General features: G+C 41.3%; 1 protein-coding gene across 11 annotated transcripts in view; it reads left to right on the top strand.

The window, feature by feature from the left end:
- The window catches only part of odad2 (outer dynein arm docking complex subunit 2), a 277,618-nt gene that overhangs the window by 151,090 nt on the left and 106,587 nt on the right, over positions 1 to 19,941 (top strand). For 10 of the 11 annotated variants that reach the window (XR_011885489.1, XR_011885488.1, XM_072253885.1 and 7 more), the window contains 2 exons: positions 2,446 to 2,556; positions 7,825 to 7,979. Coding sequence is in view for 9 of the 11 variants with exons in the window: in XM_072253885.1 (XP_072109986.1) it covers positions 2,446 to 2,556; positions 7,825 to 7,979 (266 nt within the window). In the remaining 2 variants the exon portion in view is untranslated. The remainder of the gene's footprint in view (positions 1 to 2,445; positions 2,557 to 7,824; positions 7,980 to 19,941) is intronic. The other variant, XM_072253887.1, reaches the window with a different exon arrangement.

Raw genomic sequence — 19,941 nt, 5'->3', positions numbered from 1 at the left:
TGGCTGTATCCATGATTTTTTTGTAGGATTTTCTGTTCAAGGGCATTAGTGTTTCCACCCTAGGCTCTGATGCAGCCAGTCAGTGTACTCTCCACTACACTTCTCTAGAAGTTTGCCAAAATTTTAGATGTCATGCCGAATCTTCACAAACTCCCAGGGAAGTAGAGACTTCGTAATTGCACTTATGAGCTGGGCCCAGGACAAATCCTCTGAAATAATAACACTGAGGAATTTAAAGTTGCTGACCAGCTCCACCTCTGATCCTCCAATGAAGACTGGCTCATGGACCTCCAATTTCCTTCTCCTGAAGTCAATAATCAGTTCCTTGGTCTTACTGACTTTGACGAACAGGTTGTTGTTGAAGTACCACTCAGTCAGATTTTCAATCTCCCTCCCACATGCTGATTCATCTCCACCTTTTATTTGGACTATGACAGTGGTATTGTTAGCAAACTTGAATATGGCATTAGAGCTGCGCTTAGTCGCACAGTCATAGGTGTAAAGGGAGTAGAGCAGGGGCTAAGCACGCAGCCTTGTGGTGTACCTGTACTGATGGAGATCGTGTAGAAGATGTTTTTGCCAATCCAAACTGACTGTGATCTGTAAGTAAAAAAATTGAGGATTCAATTGCACGAGGAGGTATGGAGGCCAAGATCTTGGAGCTTATTGATTAGTTTTGAGGGGATGATGGCCTTGATTGCTGAGCTGTAATCGATAAAGAGCATCCTGATGAATTATCTTTGTTGTCCTGATGTTCTGGGGTTGAGTGAAGAGCCAATGAGAAGGCATCTGATGTGGAACTATTGCTCCGATAGGCAAACTGAAGTGGACCCGAGTTACTTCTCAGGCAAGAGTTGACATGTTTCATTATCAACATTTCAAAATACTTCATCACTGTGGATGTACGTGCTACTGGATGATGGTCATTCAGGCAAGTTACCATGTTCTTCTTAGGTACCGGTATTATTGAAGCCTGCTTGATGCAGCTGGATACCTCAGACTGCTGAAGCAAGAGGTTGAAGATCTCAGTGAACGTTCCAGCCACTTGATCAGCACATGCTTTTAGACTTGGACAGGTACCCCATCTGGGCTGGATGCTTTTCGGGGGTTCACGCTCCTGAAGGCTGCTCACACGTCAGCCTCAGAGACTGAAATCACAGGATCATTGGGGGCTCTGGGAGTTCATTATGGTTCCTCCATGTTTTGATGGTCAAAACGAGCATAGAAGGCATTGAGTTCATCTGGAAGTGAATCCCTGTTGTTGCCTATGTCACTTGATTTAACTTTATAAGAGGCGATAGTACTCGAACTTCCTTCATTGATTGAAGTTTAGTCTGGAATTGCCACTTTGCCCATGAGATGGCTTTCTGGAGATCGCACCTGGATCTCTTGTAGCTTGCTTGGTCACCAGACCTGAATGCCTCTTATCTGGCCCTCTGCAGATTGTGGATCTCATGGTTCATCCAAGGCTTCTGGTTGGTGAACACTGAATGATTTTGTCGGGATACACTCACCTACAACGGTCTTAATAAAGTCTGTGACAACCATGGTATATTCATTCCGATCCACAAATGAGTTCCTTGAACACGGTCTAGTCCACTAACTCGAAACAATCCCATAGCCAGCCCTCTTCCTCCTGTGACCACTTCTTTGTTCTAATCTCTGGAGCTTTGCTCTTTAGCCTCTTCCCATGTGCAGGTAGGAGAAGGACAACCAAGTGACCCAATTTACTGAAGTGCAGTCTGGACATGGATCTATAGTCACTCCTTACCTTAGTATAACAGTTGTCTAGTGTGCTGGGACCTCAGGTTACAGGTTATATGCTGATGGCATTGGGCAAGGTTTTCTTCAAACAAGCCTGGTTGAAGTCACTGATTATGATTTGAAATGCATTGGGATGGACTTTTTTTTTGTTTCGAGATGGCATCATGCACTATCTTAAGCACTTGATTATAGCCTTTGGTGGTATGTAAATTGTGATTCTGTATGTGATTTTCAATTCATCTTCTTAATCTACTTGATTCCTCTTAATCCAAACTAAATTGAATGGACTCCCTACATCTTGGTGTCAAATCAGTACTACACAATTCTGAATATGCAACTAAAATCATTGTTACATCTGTTTCTAACTAATGAGCTTCAACAAGTTTAGTTGATCTTATTTCAAATTTGAGGCTCCATGTGCCAGCTAGGCACTAAGGGTTCAGACGACAACGACTTCAAATTTTCTTGAACTTTTGTATTGCAACATCATGAAAAAGTTCATGAAAATAATTCTCTAATCCCTTACCATTTTTCCAACCATTCCACTTTCCTTATGAACAGCTTTTTATAAAAAATTTACAAACAGCATTCACTTCAACATCCATTAAATTCCAAGCATAAAAGAAACATGTAACATTCTATAGAATTAACTGAGTGCAACCTTTTTTCTCTATTTTTCAGCCGAGTTATAGTTTGGCTATTCGAACAGAAAATATGATTAAGGATCTGGTGCGAAATCTTAGTAGTGAAAGTGAGGAACTTCAAATGCATTGTGCCCGTGCCATTTTCAAGGTGCAAATATAAGAATAATGTTTTTTTTATATCTCTGGGTATGTTGCATCATAATATTTCTGAAGTGTTAATATGAAATGAGATTACAAAGCATTATGAAGGTGCTTTTATTTCATTTAGTTTACAATGTTTTTAAAATGTTAATGATATGTGATGACAATTTATAACAATTTGTAAAAGTTAGTTTATTTTATAGGCAAGATATTTATGAATGAATATTACCAGAAAGAAAGAAATAATTCCCTGAATTATGTGGGCTGAGAATCCCAGAGCTTATGCCAGGATTGTGTCTACTATGCACTCTGGTGAAGACACTCCAGGGATACTGAATTGATGAGATGCTATCTCATCAGATTGGTAAATTGATCCTGTGCATTTTCCAAGCTCATTCTATTGAAAACTTCTAAGTTCAAAGTAAATTTATTATCATCTACCATCATCCACTGGGGGCTATCTAAGAAAATTGTTTGTAAAGAAATGTTGATATAAACACTGCCTGAATAAAAGAATTTTCTTCAAAAAGCCAAATTGATTTGCAACCTAGACATGAAAACTGGTGGAGTATGAGAGGCAAGAGTACATTTCCGTTTATACCCTTTTGAAACCCTTATTTTACTACATTACAGCTTCAGATATATATCCTAAAAAAAGCAGAAGTACAAAACAAGAAGTAAAATGTATTATCAGAGTACATACATGTCACCACATATGACCCTGGGTTGATTTTTCCTGTGGGCATACTTAGCAAATCTATAAAGCACTAACTGTAAACAGGATCAATGAACAACAACTGTGCAAATGCATATATGAATAAGTAGCAATAAATAACAAGAGTATGAAATAACAAGATAAAGATTCCTTAAAGTGAGACCATCAGTTGTGGAAACATCAGAAATAGAATGAGCGTAGTTATCCCCTTTGTTCAAGAGTCCAGTGGTTGAGGGGTAGTAACTGTTCTTGAACTTAGTGGTACAAGTCTTGAGGCACCTGTACCTTCTACCTGTTAGCAGCAGCGAGAAAGGAGCATGGCCTGAGTGGTGAGGAACTTTGATGATGGATGCCGCGTTTCAATGGCAACGTTTCATGTAGATGTGTGCAATGGTGGGAGGGCTTTAGCCCTGATGTTCTGGGTCAAATCCACTATCTTTTGTAGAATTTTCTGCTCAAAGACATTTGTGTTCCCATACCTGGCCATAATGCAGCCAGTCAGCAAACTTTCCACCACATATTAATAGACGTTTGCTGATGTTTTTGATGACATGACAAATCTCGGCAGACTCCTGAGGAAGTAGATCTGCTGTTGGGCTGTTTTTGCAATTATATTTATGTGATGGGTCCAGGACAGGTCCTCTGAGATAGTGACACTCAGGAATTTAAAATTACTGACCCTCTCCACCTCTGATCTTCCTTATTAAAAACCCAAAGAAGTAGATAGATCTGCCCAACTTACTGGTGCTTATACTTTTCATTTCTGAGCTGGTGCACAAAAGATGGAGGCTCTGCTTCCAAACAACTCCACTGCAAGGGGCATGAAGAGAAAACAGTACTGAGAGAGCACTAAAATTGTATTTCACTTGTGTTCCTCTATTGCACTAGAATTGTATCAGGTCCAGAAGAAAGGTCTCAACCTGAAACATTGACTGTATTCCCATCTATAGATGCTGCCTGATCCACTGAATTCCTCCACCTTTTTGTGTGTTTCTCCAGATTCCAACTTCGGCAGTCTCTCATGTCTCCACTAGAATGTTCTGTTGGAAAACAGCAGCAATTGTGAACTGCTGGTTTCAATACTGTAGGAGAGACAGCTAGCACAGGTTGAGAGTGGCAAAGGAACATTAGTGTAATCAGCTATGTAGATTGGAAATGCCACCATCCCCATTAGATGCTCAGCACTGAGGTACTGCCTAACTTAATCTACTCCCTTTGCACTGGGTACACACATTTAGTCAATTTGATCTACATCATTCGCTTTTAGGCTCAAAGCTCCTTTTGCCTGATTTCCATGGAAAAGTCACAAGTTATTAGCCAGCATCATAATATTTATTATATCCATTCTTCTTAAAAAATATTTATGCTCATTAAAGCTAGTGATTGATGAGAATTAGGAACTTCTGAAAATGCCATTGCTGGACACAGTAGAATCAAATGGAATACAGAGAATTGCAGTAAATCTTAAATTATTGCCATTTGAGTCTTTGGGAAATTATCTGACATTTTTCTGCTTAATAGTTGTAAAATAAGCAGATTTGTTTCCCCTAGCACATAAAAGAACTTGATGCAAGCACGTTACTAGTGTTTCATACACATAATACATCAAGCCAAGTTGAGTTTGTCATCTGCACAAGAACAATGCTTTAAAGTGCATTATATTCTGTGCAACATTCTTAAAGGTTCTAAATGGACTTTTCTATTGCTTCTGCATCTGTGCTTTTCTTAGATGTTTTATAGGTTTACCTTTATTTTCAAAATGGTTACCTTCTTAGACAATGTTTTGTTAAGTGAAAAATCATACATTGTGAGTGTATTTCAATTACCTTAGAGACACAAGAGACTGACAAGGCAAAGATATTTTACCTTGGTATTGAGACATGGAAGCCCAATGCAAACCAGAGGAGCAACAACTCAAATTCCATCTGGGTAGTGAACAACTCAATGGCGTGAACACAGAGTTTAGCTAATCCTCTTCTCTGATATTTTCTCCCCCTTACCCCAATTACCCCGCCCCTCCTTCCTCGGCCCTTCCATTTTTGTCTACTTTCCCATCACCCGTCTTTACTCCTTCTGCCTCCTGGTTCCACCCACCCACCATATACAGTTCAACCACAGGCTTCCCCCTTCCACACTCCTCCACTCTCTTACCTACTTTGTAGTTCTGGTTCCAACTGCAATGCATTTCTCCCTTTGAAGGTTCCATTATCACCTCATTTACTCATCGGATTCCAGCACTGGCAGCCCTTTGTGCCTGCAAGAAAATGAATCTCTAGTGTATGGTGACAGATAAATACTTATATAATAAATTATTTTGAGCTTTGTGTTCCTGCTTATCTTCCTCCAGCAACTTCCTCCAACCTTCACACTCCCCTCGTTCTACCCTGCTCCATTTGCCTCTCATTTTTCTCTTTCTTTTTCTGCCTCCATGTAGTATTCATGAGCCACTGCTGCACAACTCTCTTCTTCTGCTCGATATCTGGCAGAACTTGCCAGCTACCTTTCACTCTCCTCAGCCTAGCGTTCACTCAGACATCTACCTCATGATCTCCTCTTCTCTTCACATTGACTATTTTCAATCCTGAAACATTGGCAATTCCTTTTCTCCCATCAATGTTGCTCAACCTACTGAATCCCACCAATAGATTAATTGTTGCTTTTCAAATGCTTTTATTTGAAAGGTTCTGGTTATGTAGCTGTCCTCAGGAATTTAATTCAAAGAAACCTAACCACTTAAAAACTACATCAATTTGAGTTTTCAGAATAATTAAATCCTGTTTTTATTAAGAATTAAATCTTAAACTAAATTACAACATTGCATCCTGTACGCTTTCAGGGTTCTCGACAAACAAGGTTTAATCCTGGCATGTCTTGACTGAATGGTATTTGAGAGGGAGAATCTGGAACTAGAGATCACTGTGTCAAAATAAAAGGACAGACATGCAAGGAAGCTCTTTCACTTATAGAAACCCAAGTATTTAGAACTCTTTTCCTCAAAGGGTTGTGGAAGCTCAATCTTGCGCCAGATTCTTCAAAAACAAACGGTGGAAAAAATACTCTGAGTAGATCGGAATATAGATCTGTGGTTGCACAAAATTACCCTAGGTCTTATTCCTTGCTGGAATTGAGGGTCTCCTCCTGCTCCCCATTCATGCAAGTGGCAGTGTTGAAGTAGCAGTGGCAAAGATTAGGTGGAGAATTGTTATTGATATTCAAAAGATCTGAACTTGCAAAGATCAATAAGAAGGTGTCAGTGAAAATCGGCACTGCAATTTTTCTTCTTTTAAAGCTCCTCATAGTAAAACATGGCATTTCCTATCAAATAGCCACACATTGGATTGTCAATTGCTTCATACCTGGATTGTCGACTTTGAAATTAGCAATTATTTCCCCAAGTAGATGGGCACCACAAAGCCTTTTCATATTATGTGCTAACATCTCTTGCTTGGAACTTAACAAATCCTTTTTTGCAAGCTCACTGCCATGAGCCTTCACTTACTGTTCCATGCCATCCTGTTCAACTTCCTCAAGCCCATTATTATTTGCTTACTTGACAATATATTCTCAAATATTTTTATGATTCATAAATCTGTGGGAGTTATGCACACACAGAAGCCATAATTTTCTCTTAATTGCTTATTTTTATATTGATTCTCTTTCTGAGAAGCACTGATATATCTTCTCCAAATTCCCTGAATAGTGGGTTCATCATTGCTATTCAGCCCTGAAATGACATGGTGTGGGTAATAAGCCATAACCATAGCAGTAGCTAATTAGCCCATACATTGCAAAAATGAAGTGGTATTTGGGGCATCAAATGGCACAGAGACATTATCAGCTACATCCTCAACTTTAACCAGATGTCTGGGGAAGTTGTTTGCAATGAGATTCTTTTTGACCAGGTAATTCCTCACACAATACCAGTTGATGAAGGGAGATAGAAATGACAAGGTAGAATTCTAGCACAATAATTAAGACTGTCACGTTGCATTGCCTCACCACAATTTGGCCTTAATTCTTCTTAATTTTCCATGGACGTATCCAAAAGTCTTTTAAATGGCTGATGAAAACAAACATTCAACATTTTCATTTCTGTTATATCAGGCTTTGTATTAATGTCCATAGATTGATGTAATGTTTTAAAGATATATAGAATGTTTTGTAACCACTTGAATGATGCAGTGAATACATTTTGATGAATCCAGAAAATAAATTGTGATTCAGTAAAATGTATTCTCAACATCCTTCAAGATTTTAACAAAGGCAAAATGGCAGTGAAGGAAGTACCAAATACATTACAACTGGAGATTGGTGCATTTTTTGTTATAGTGAGAAAGAATTTTGTAAATGAGGGACATACACTTAAGAGTATCTTGTCATTAGTTGAGTATTGATAAGATGAGAAATAGCTGCATCTTATTACTTAACAAGAAAAATACCAGCATCAAACAAATGTAAAAAAAAGCATTCATAAACAGTTTATGATGCATCAATTATGTTTTAGGTATGAATCTATTTTATTTCTGATTCTAAGTATAATTTTGTGCTTTCCTTTCCTAGTGTGGAGAGGATAAGGAAACACGTGATCTTGTTCGAGCTCACAATGGACTGGAACCACTGGTAAAACTCTTCAACAGGTCTGACAACAAAGAATTGTTAGCAGCTGCTACAGGAGCTGTCTGGAAATGTGCCATAAGTATGGAGAATGTAGACAGGTATTAAACAATAATGACTCAGAAGCTTTGATCCTAGAATGAAGCTGGTTTATAGGTTATTCATTTCAAATAACATTGACAAGTAAGAGAGAAATTATATTAACCTTTGCATTAAAAGATATTGAAGTTATGATTTTTTATTTGCTGTACAAACAGGTATTGGGCTAGAATAGATCTTCGCTGCCTGATCCTCCTGACTGAAATTGCCATCCAGGATTTCTTCCCCATTTCCATCCCCCCTCCCCATTGATAACCTTATTTATTTAACGATAATGTTAACTTGAAAGTTAGAGCATACAATGTGGCACGGGCTGGTGAATTGAAATGTTTTTAGGATCCAACAGTTGAAGACTAAAATACTTAAAAAGAGGGAGAAAATTGATTTTGGACCATAAGATCATAAGATATAGGAGCAGAAGTAGGCCATATGGCTCATCGAGTCTACTCTACCATTTCATCATGGCTGATCCTTTTTTCCTCTCGTCCACAGTCTCCTCCCTTCCTTCGTATCCCTTCATGGCCTCACCAGTCAAGAATCTATTAACCTTTGCCTCAAATATACAGAAAGACTTAGAACATAAGAACATAAGAAATAGGATCAGGAATAGGCCATTTGGCCTGTTGAGCCTGCTCTGCCATTTAGTAAGATCATGGCTCATCTGGCCATGGACTCATCTCCACCTACTTGCCTTTTCCCCATAACTTTTAATTCCCCTAGTATGCAAAAATCTCTCCAATCTTGTCTTAAATATATTTACTGAGGTAGCCTCCACTGCTTCATTGGGCAGAGAATTCTGCAGATTCACCACCCTCTGGGAAAAGCAGTTCCTCCTCATCTCCATCCTAAATCTACTCCCCCAGTGAGAACGGCGGGAAGTGTTTAAAAAGAAGACAGCTTAGCAGAGCGAGTGTCAGAGTAGTGGGAGACAGAGTAGGAAGGCTTTGGCTCAACGGGGCTTCGGTGATAAAGGGTCGAGGCCAGGGAGGTTATCTGTTCAAAGTAAAGACAGAGAGTATGTGTGTGAAGCTGGTTTTCTGTGCTCAGTGTCAGATGTGGGAAGTCCTAAAGATTCCTGGCCTCCCGGATGACCACATCTGCACCAGGTGCGACGAGCTGCAGCTCCTTAGAGACCGCGTTAGGGAACTGGAGCTGCAGCTCGATGACCTTTGTCTGGTCAGGAAGAGTGACCTTGCAAGCTGATTGGACGGCAGCTGCATCTCTGAGGCTACAGTCGAAGACCTTCCCCAAGCTCTTGACTGGCTTCTTGGTGATAGATGGAATTGTAGTGCCATCCAAGGTAAAATGAAACTTGTCCACCACTTTGCCCTTCTTCAACACCACAGACCTGGATTTAGCTGGTTTAAAGCTCATCCTTGCCCATGCGATGAGCTTTTCGAGGCCCTGGAGGATCCACCTGCTACCAGGAACTGATGTTGTCGTGACAATGAGGTCACCATCAAGGCTCTGATCAGGAGCTGCCGAACACCAGACTTGGTCATCAGGCCTCTACACTCTGCCTCGGCTGCCTTGACTATCATATTCATGGCAAGGGCAAAGAGAATAACAGAGATTGTGCACCCAGTTATAATCCCCTTCTCCAGCCTATGCCAGCCTGATGTCATAGCTCCAGAAGTGACTCTCAGTCTGATGTTCCTGTAGTAGTTCATGATGAGGTCCTTGATCTTTCTGGGAACATGGTGTTGGTCCAGTGTAAACTCCACCGGTTTGTGGGGTATTGATCCATACGCAATGGCGAGATCTAGCCAAAGCTCGACCAGGTCTCCCTTCCCCATGTGTGCTTCCCTGATCAGCTGGGCGACTATTCCAGAGTGCTCCAGGCACCCAGGCACTCCGGGAATTCCACCCTTCTGCCCTGAAGTGTTGATGTAAGCGTTCTTGAGGAGGAAGTCTGTCATCCAGACGGACAAGACACTAAAGAAGATTTTCCCTTCCACACTAAGCAGCGAGATGGATCCGAACTGCTCCAGGTTCGACGAATTTTCTTCCTTGGGGATCCAGACTCCCTCTGCGTACCTCCACTGGTCTGCCACTGTCCTCCTGTGCCAGATCACTCGCAGGATCTTCCAAAGAATGTTGAGAAGCTCCGGGTAGTGCTTGTACACCTTGTAGGGTACTCTGCTGGCGCAGAACTGGCTCTGTCTGAAGACACAACCTCCTGGTCTTCCTTCCAGGAGGGCTCCCTCACATCGAACTCCACTATGAGGAGTGGTTGGCTTGTAAGGGCTCTGTGGAGGCCCAGCTCTTGCTCCCTTGCAGGGTTGCTCTGGATGTTATGAAGGAAATGGTCTACCTCTTCTTTAGAGCACACAAAGCAGCTGTTGCGTTTCTGCCCTAGGAGCTGTTTTGTAAAACCAAATGAATTGGCTATGAAGACAGTTCGCTTCCTGGCTCTTTCTCTCCCTCGCTTACTGTGCCATTCTGCTCTGTGCAGGGTCATTAGCTTCTTCCTGCAGATGTTCCGGAGCTCAACTAGGGGAGGTTTCTCCTCCTCCATTGCTACCTTGAACTGCCATGCCAGGGACTGGAGCTCTTGGCGCAGTTGGTGGACCTGGGCTGCACTGCAGTTCATAGTGTATTGGGATCTGATGGTCTTTCCCTCTTCTATTCCAAACCTCTGTGTGGCAAAGCTGACAATGATGGTGGTCATTGTCTGAAGCCGTCTGTCAACATCTCCCTTGGCTGTCAACTGTATGATCCTTGCTGCATCCCCATTAAACTGGAGCCACTCTTTCTTGTTGCTGGCTGGGGGCCACTTGATCTGGCACTGTTGAACTATGTTGCTTGGGACAGAAGCTTCTGGCACTTGGAGGTTCTGGGCTCTGTGGGGTGACTCCAGGCTGGGCTCCTCCCGCATCTCACCAGGCGTAAGTCCTGTGTGCTGAATGTAGATATTAAGAAAGAAGATGTGCTGGAGCTTTTAGAAAGCTTCAAGTTGGATAAATCGCCAGGATGGACGGGGTGTATCCCAGGCTACTATGGGAAGCGAGGGAGGAGATTGCTGAGCCTCTGGCAATGACCTTTGCATCATCAATGAGGATGGGAGAGGTTCCGGAGGATTGAAGGGTTGTGGATGTTGTTCCCTTATTCAAGAAAGGGAGTAGAGATGTCCCAGGAAATTATAGAAGGTGGGTACGTGGCCAAGTGGTTAAGGCATTTAACTAGCGACCTGAAGGTCGTGAGTTCGAGCCCCAGCTGGGGCAGCGTATTGTGTCCTTAAGCAAGGCACATAACCACACAGTGCTCTGCAATGACACCAGTGCCAAGCTGTATTGCCCCTTGCCCTTCCCTTGGACAACATCAGTGTCGTGGAGAGGGGAGACTTGCAGCATGGGCAACTGCCGGTCTTCCATACAGCCTTGCCCAGGCCTGCACCCTGGAGAGTGGAGACTTTCCAGGCACAGATCCATGGTCTCGCAAGACTAATGAATGCCTTAATAGGCCAGTGAGTCTTACTTCAATGGTTGGTAAGTTGATGGAGAAGATCCTGAGAGGCAGGATTTATGAACATTTGGGGAGGCATCATATGATTAGGAATAGTCAGCATGGCTTTGTCAAAGGCAGGTCATGCCTTACGAGCCTGATTGAATTTTTTGAGGATGTGACTAAGCACATTGATGAAGGTAGAGCCGTAGATGTAGTGTATATGGATTTTAGCAAGGCATTTGATAAGGTACCCCAGGCAAGGCTTATTGAGAAAGTAAGGAGGCGTGGGATCGTAGGGGATATTGCTTTGTGGATTCAGAACTGGCTAGCCCACAGAAGGCAAAGAGTGGTTGTAGATGGGTCATATTCTGCATGGAGACCGGTGACCAGTGATGTGCCTCAGGGATCTGTTCTGAGAACCCTGCTCATGGTGATTTTTATAAGTGACCTGGATGAGGAAGTGGAGGGATGAGTTAGTAAATTTGCTGATGACACAAAGGTTGGTTGTGTTGTGGATAATGTGGAGGGCTATCAGAGGTTACAGCGGGACATCGATAGGATGCAAAACTGGACTGAGAAGTGGCAGATAGAGTTCAACCCAGATAAGTGTGGGCTGGTTCATTTTGGTAGGCCAAATATGATGGCAGAATATAGTATTAATGGTAAGACTGTTGGCAATGTGGAGGATCAGAGGGATCTTGGGGTCCGAGTCCATATGACACTCAAAGCTGCTACGCAGGTTGACTCTGTGGTTAAAAAGGCATACGGTGCATTGGGCTTCATCAGTCGTGGGATTGAGTTTAAGAGCCGAGAGGTAATGATGCAGCTATATAGGACCCTAGTCAGACGCTACTTGGAGTACTGTGCTCAATTCTGGTAGCCTCACTATTGGAAGGACGTGGAAACCATTGAAAGGGTGCAGAGGAGATTTACAAGGATGTTGCCTGGATTGGGGAGCATGCCTTATGAGAATAGGTTGAGTGAACGTGGGCTTTTTTCGTTGGAGCGACGGAGGATGAGAGGTGACCTGATATAAGATGATGAGAGGCATTGATCGTGTGGATAGTCAGAGGCTTTTTCCCGGGACTGGAATGGCTATTACGAGAGGGCACAGTTTTAAAGTGCTTGGAAGTAGGTACAGAGGAGATGTCAGGAGTAAGTTTTTTACGCAGAGAGTAGTGAGTGTGTGGAATGGGCTGCCAGCAACGGTCGTGGAGGCGGATATGATAGGGTCTTTTAAGAGACTCCTGGATAGGTACATGGAGCTCAGAAAAATAGAGGGCAATGGGTAACCCTAGGTAATTTCTAAGGCAAGGACGTGTTCGGCACAGCTTTGTGGGCCATAGTGCCTGTATTGTGCTGTAGGTTTTCTATGTTTCTATGTTCTATGTTTCTATGAATCTTGAGGCTATCTCCCCTAGTTTTAGTCTCACCTACCAGTGGAAACAACTTTCCTGCCTCTATCGTATCTATCCTTTTCATAATTTTATATGTTTCTATAAGATCTCCTCTCATTCTTCTGAATTCCAACAAGTACAGTCCCAAGCGACTCAATCTCTCCACACAGTCTAACCCTCTCATCTCTAAAATCAACCTGGTGAACATCCTCTGCACCACCTCCAAAGCCAGTATATCCTTCTTCAAGTAAGACCAGAACTGCACGCAGTACTCTAGGTGTGGCCTCACTATAGGAAGGATGTGGAAGCATTGGAAAGGGTACAGAGGAGATTTACCAGGATGCTGCCTGGTTTAGAAAGTATGCATTATGATCAGAGATTAAGGGAGCTAGGGCTTTACTCTTTGGAGAGAAGAAGGATGAGAGGAGACATGATAGAGGTGTACAAGATCATCAGAGGAATAGGTAGAGTGGATAGCCAGCGCCTCGTCCCCAGGGCACCACTGCTCAATACAAGAGGACATGGCTTTAAGGTAAGGGGTGGGAAGTTCAAGGTGGATATTAGAGGAAGGTTTTTTTACTCAGAGAGTGGTTGGTGCGTGGAATCCACTGCCTGAGTCAGTGATGGAGGCGGATACACTAGTGAAGTTTAAGAGACTACTAGACAGGTATATGGAGGAATCTAAAGTGGGGGGTTATATGGGAGGCAGGGTTTGAGGGTCAGCACAACATTGTGGGCCGAAGGGCCTGTACTGTGCTGTACTATTCTATGTTCACCAGTGCCCTGTACAGTTTCAGCATAATCTCCCTGCACTTAAATTCAATCCCTCTAGCAATGAAGGCCAACTTCCATTTGCCTTCATGATAGCCTGCTGCACCTGCAAACAAACCTTTTGTGATTCATGCACAAGCACTCCCAAGACTCTCTGCACAACAGCATGCTGCAATTTTTTATCCTCTAATAATAATCTGCTCTTTCATTTTTCCTTCCAAAGTGGTTGACCTTGCATTTACCAGTATCGTACTCCATCTGCCAGACCCTTGCCCACTCACTTAACCTATCTATATCTCTTTGCAGACTCTCCGTATCTACTGCACAATTTGCTTTTCCTCTCAATTTAGTATCATCAGCAAACTTAGATGCACTACACTCGGTTCCCTCTTCCAGATCGTTAATGTGCATTGTGAACAGTTGCGGGCCCAGCAGTGATCCTTGCGGCACACTGCTCACCACTGATGGCCAACCAGAGTAACATCCAATTCCTTATCACCCCAAACTCTATGCATCCTTATCTTATGTGTAAGTCTTTTATGGGGCACCTTATCGAATGCCTTCTGGAAATCCAAGTAAATAACTTCCATCTGTTCCCCTCCATCCATTGCACTCATTAAATCCTTAAAGAACTCCAGTAATTTTGTCAGCCAGGGCCTGCCTTTGCTGAATCCATGCTGCGTCTGCCTGATGGATCCATTTCTTTACAGATGCCTTGCTATTTCTTCTTTAATGATAGTTTCAAGCATTTTCCCAACTATAGATATTAAACTAACTGGTCTATAGTTACCTGCCTTTTGCCTACATCCTTTTTTGAACAATGGAGTGACATTCACCATCTTCCAATCTGCTTGGACCTGCTCAGAGTCCAGAGAATTTTGGTAAATTATTACCAAAGCCTCTACTGTAACTTTTGCCATTTCTTTGAGTCCCCTGGGATGCCTTCCATCAGGACTAGGGGACTTATCTATCTTTAGGCCCACAAGTTTGCTCAGCATTACCTCTTTAGTGGTAGCTATTGTATCAGGGTCCTCACCTCCCATTGCACCCATAACATCTCTCTTTGGCATGTTAGACATGTCCTCCACCGTGAAGACCGACACAAAATAGCCTCTGCCATTTCCTCATTACCCACTATCAATTCACCCTTCTCGTCCTCTAAGGGACCTACGTTCACTTTAGCCACCCTTTTCTGATTTATATAATTATAAAAACTTTTGCTATCTGTTTTTATATTTTGTGCTAGTTTATTTTCAGAATCTAGCTTCCCTTTCTTTATTGCTCATATAGTGGTTCTTTGTTGCTTTTTAAAGTTTTCCCGATCTTCCAGTTTCCCACTACTCTTAGAGACCTCTTTTGCACGAACTTTTAGTTTGATACCTTTTATTTCCTTAGTTATCCAAAGCTGGTTCTCCCCACCCTTACTGTCCTTGCTTTTAACTGGAATATACTTCTTTTGTGCACCTTGAAAAATCTCTTTGAAAGTCTTCTACCGCTACTCAACTCTCCCACCATATAGCCCGTGTTCCCAGTCTACACTAGCCAAATCCTCCCTCATCCCATTGTAGTCTCCATCGTTTAGGCTTAATACACTGGTTTTAGATCGAACTATTGCACCGTCCATTTGTCTCCACTGCTGCCTATGGCAACTTGGTCTGTACCGCTGCCTATGGCAACAAACTCCACAGATTCACCACTCTCTGGCTAAAGAAATTCCTCCTCATTTCCATTCTAAGAGGGTGCCCTTCTATTCTGAGGCTGTGTCCTCTGGTCTTAGACACTCCCAACATAGGACACATTCTCTCCACATCCACTCTATCAATTTTGAAAGATAACTTATGTGTGAGATCAAAAACAAACAGACATACAGTATAAATAGGAAGACGGTGGGTGAGTAGGTATGTATGGGATATCTAGAGGATGAGACAATTAATCAATAACAGGAAACAAAGAAAAGGCAGATGTGTTAAATCATTTTTAAGATAACATATAGGCTAATTTCTAATAAAAAGGATAAACATAAAAATCCTAGTCACAAGAGATAAATTTGGGCAAATTGCAGGGACCGAATGGTGTGCACCTCAGGGCTTTAAAAAATATGATAGCAACAATAGTAGACCTACTAATTGATAACTTACAAACTTCTCTAAATTCCAGGAGGGTACCAGAAGATTGGAAAACAACTTACTTCTTTAAAGGGGGAGGAAGAAAAAAAGGGGAAGAATAGGGTAGTTAGTTTAATGTCTATTGTTGGCAAGATGCTAAACTCAACTGGTAGGTGAGTTTAGAACTAGGGGACATAACCTCAAGATTTAGGGAAGTAAATTTAGGACAGAGATGAGGAGAACAGAGAGTATTTTGCCAGACAGCAGTGAATCTGTGGAATTCTCAGAGAAATTGTAGAGACTACTTCATTAAATATATTTAAGATTCAGTGAGATAGATTATTGAACTGTAGGGTAATTAAGCACTATGGGAAAAGGCAGAAATGTGGGGCTGAGTTCATGAGTAGATTGGCTATTATCTTATTGAATGAGAGAAGGAGAAGGACAGGGTTGGCAGGTACATAGGAACACTCATCATTTGTCACTATGATTTCAAGCCACACATCAAAAAGATCTGAAATGTATTGTCAGTCTTCTTAATTATTTGGTTTAAACCCTGAAAACTCTCCTTACTTGGATTTTAGGAGTACTTTCATTTGAAGAACGACTTTCTCACCAACTTAGAGTCATAGAAAACAGGCCTTTTGGTCCATCTATTCTGTGCAAAACTACTTAAATAGTCTAGTCCCACTCACCTGCACCCAGACCATAGCCCTCAATGCCCCTCCCTTCATGAACCTATTCACACTTCTCTTAAACAGTGACATTGGAATTGTATCCATCACTTACATTGGCAGCTTGTTCCATATTTCTACAGAGAAATAACACAGTTCATAACTTCTCTAAGGAAATTTGGTGCGGGCTGGAAATGCTGGATTTTCAGCATTACTAACATACCAAAGACAAATGAAAAATAATTGAAAAATCCATAACATTAGATCCAAATACAAAAATTATCATCTAAGGGATATTTTGTGTTAAGGTGTAATTTTTAACTTTTAAAAAGTTAAAAGCTTGATTTGTTTGATTAATTCATTTATTTAACAAATGCTTGATTTGTTAAGGATATTTGTGTTTACCACAGTGGAGCAGTTAAATTGTATTGTAAAATAATTATTTCTGATAATCTATAAAATTTGTATTTTAGGAAAACAAAGTCTGTTGTATGTAAATAACCATATTTAGCAACAATGTATACCCACATCAGGCGACTATTACTCTGTGAGAAATGTGAGAAACTCTCTGGGTGATGGGGAATGTGATAGATTATGAATAGACCAGACCCGATTCTACTTTCATGCAGCTCCCTGTCTTGGCCCACATTCAAACTTCTCAAGATTAGCTTTTTGAAGTTGATGGAGAATTATTAACATCCCAGCATGAAATGGGGAAAGCGGTGAGAGAGGAACCCTTGCAAACGTTGCTTGATTGCTCTGACATACATGTGTTAGAATAGCATCTGTCTGGCTTCTCATGAGAGAATTCATCTGCAGAATAAAGGAGAATTCAGGACCAAGTGCCCTTGCAGCCAAGTAGCTGGAAACCACACATTTTTATATAGCAGTAATGGCTACACCACTGTATAGCCAAACTATTCTATTGAAGTCAGACTACCTTCAATGTTCCCTTAGACAGTCTATTTGTAAAATAACAAAATCAATCAATGTTCAAAGAATTCTCATTTCCTTCTGCACTCACCTTATCTGGTAATTGCTTGTTTTCAAATTACTGTAATAATCTTAACGTAAGTGGAAGTAGATCAGGAGATTCTATTGCACGAGCAGATTTTTGTAATATCTCCAGCCTTTGTAAAGAAATTCCTTTGCATCTGTATTTCTTATTTTCTCATCTGAGATCATGACCTCCATTTCTAATAATTTATTTACAAATACACAGATGATTATTTAAATTGATGTGAAATTAGGGTAATGCAGTTACATAATTAGTACAATATACAACAGCCTGATCCATCTATCACTAGACAAAGAGGTCACAGATGCTCTGCATCATCATAGAAGGGTTTCCGCAACAACATTGGGGGATTAAGGTCAGGAAGTTAACAGAAGCATAGCCAACTCCATTCACTTCCAAGTCACACACCATGCTGATATGAAAATACTTGCCAAATCTTTGAGAAAAATCCTGGAACACCTTCCCCCATAATTCTGTTCTGATGAGTGGAGGGGTAATTTCACTCTCAGTGAGGCAGCTGAATATGGAGGTCCTGCACAAACTTCTGAAGGGCAATTGAGAATAACTGTTCAATGCTGGCCTTACCAACAATGCCCTTTGCCAACATGAATAAATCAGAGGAAAAAAAACTGCAATCTGCCATTATTCCCATCTAATGTTCTCTCTTTGTTCAACCTCTTAGTTAAAGCTTCACCATAATTCATTAAAGAAAAACTACATGAAATTAATGTTCCAATCATAAAGCACCAGCAGTTTCTAATCTTTATTTGTTTAGAAACATAGCACAGTAACAAAGAGCCTACACCACCCATTTACACCTATGTGTCCAATTAACTTATTAACCCCTAGGTCTTTGGAATATGGGAGGAAAGAGGATCACCTGGGGAAAATGCACGTGGTCACGAGGAGAACGTTCGTACTCCTTACACACTGTGGTGGCTCACTGGTACTGTTATACTACTGTGTATTCCCAAGCTCAGGATTCCTCCTGATCTCCTTGCAACTGTCCTGTCAGGCAGCGCCTCTTCTTCCTCTTGTGTAAAGTTGCCTTGAAGTTCCTCCAATTAGAATCTATTTTTCACTCAAATATCTCTTTCAGAGCGGAGCCTCCTTTGCAGGCTACTCAGGTTAGGAGAGTCCAGCAGAGTCATTAAAAGTCAGAGCCACAGTCAAGGGTAGTAATTTCCTCCATGAAAGTAGTGTGTGATTGGTGATGACTCTGAACTGTTTGATTGATGTGGGGTGTTGTATTCCTTTCATTTGGCGGACTTACTTAAATCTTACAATCATAAAAACAACTATAAGATCATAAGATATAGGAGCAGAATTAGACCATTTAGCCATCAAGTCTGCTCCACTATTTCATCATGCTTGATCCATTTTTCCTGTCTGCCCCAATCTCCTGCCTTCTCCCCAGATACCTTCATGCCCTGACAAGTCAAGAATATATCAACTTCTTCCTTAAATACACCCAATGGCTTGGTCTCCACAGACACCTGTAGCAATGAATTCTACAGATTCACCACTGTCTGGAAAATTGCTCTTTGTCTCCATTCTGAAAGGATGCTTCCCTATTTTGAGGCTGTATCTTCTGCTCCTTGTCGTCCCCAGCATGGGAAGCTGAGCTGCAAATTTGAGTAAACGTGTTCCAAAATCATCTAGAAAATTCCACACAATGGTTGCAACACCATTCCTTTGAAATAGTTTCATTCAGCACCAGCTACCTTAAACCTTAAACCAATGGTAACAACTCATGAATTTAGGCTCCATGAATGTGTACCACAGCAAGACTTAGTGAAGACAGTGTTAATTAGTTGTTGATATCATAATACTGAGGTCACAGCATGCATTTTATATCCTGTGTTGAGTTAATTTATCATAATCAGAAGAATATAGATACATTGTGTGGAAAGGACAAGATGGGATGAAGGGACTGTTTCCATACTGAATATTTTTATGAAGTTTAGTACATTGTGATTCTTTAAACATAATATTCTTTAAATACTATGGCACCACATTATCATCAATGAGTGATTATTCTTCATCAGCACTGCCATTAAATTTCCTTTAAACCCTTGTGAACTGAGAATCTATTTTCTGAATCACAAAAACTCTGTTGCAAAACATGACCTGCTAAGTGTTTTCTGCTTTTTCTTTTTTCTTTTTACATTTGCACTATTTGCAATAATTGTTTTATGATTAATAATCTGGTTGTGTTCATGTGACTTCTGCAAATGATCTATGAGTATAGAACAGAGATGAGGAGGTATTTCTTTAGTCAGAGGGCAGTGAATCTGTGGAATTCATTGCCACAGATAGCTGTGGAGGCCAAGCAATTGGGTATATTTAAAGTGAGGGTTGATAGGTTCTTGGTTAGTCAGAGTGTCAAAGGTTATGGGGAGAAGGTAAGAGAATGGGGTTGAGATGGATAATGAATCAGCCATGATGGAATGGTAGAGCAGATACAATGGGTTGAATGGCCTAATTCTGTTCCAAAGGTATATCTATGATCTTATGGTAACTTAAAACAGTCTATTTACCCTTCAGTTTAT

The sequence above is a fragment of the Mobula birostris genome, chromosome 3 (assembly GCF_030028105.1).
Source record: "Mobula birostris isolate sMobBir1 chromosome 3, sMobBir1.hap1, whole genome shotgun sequence".
NCBI lineage: Eukaryota > Metazoa > Chordata > Chondrichthyes > Myliobatiformes > Myliobatidae > Mobula > Mobula birostris.
This window is presented reverse-complemented; position numbering and strand designations above follow the sequence as displayed.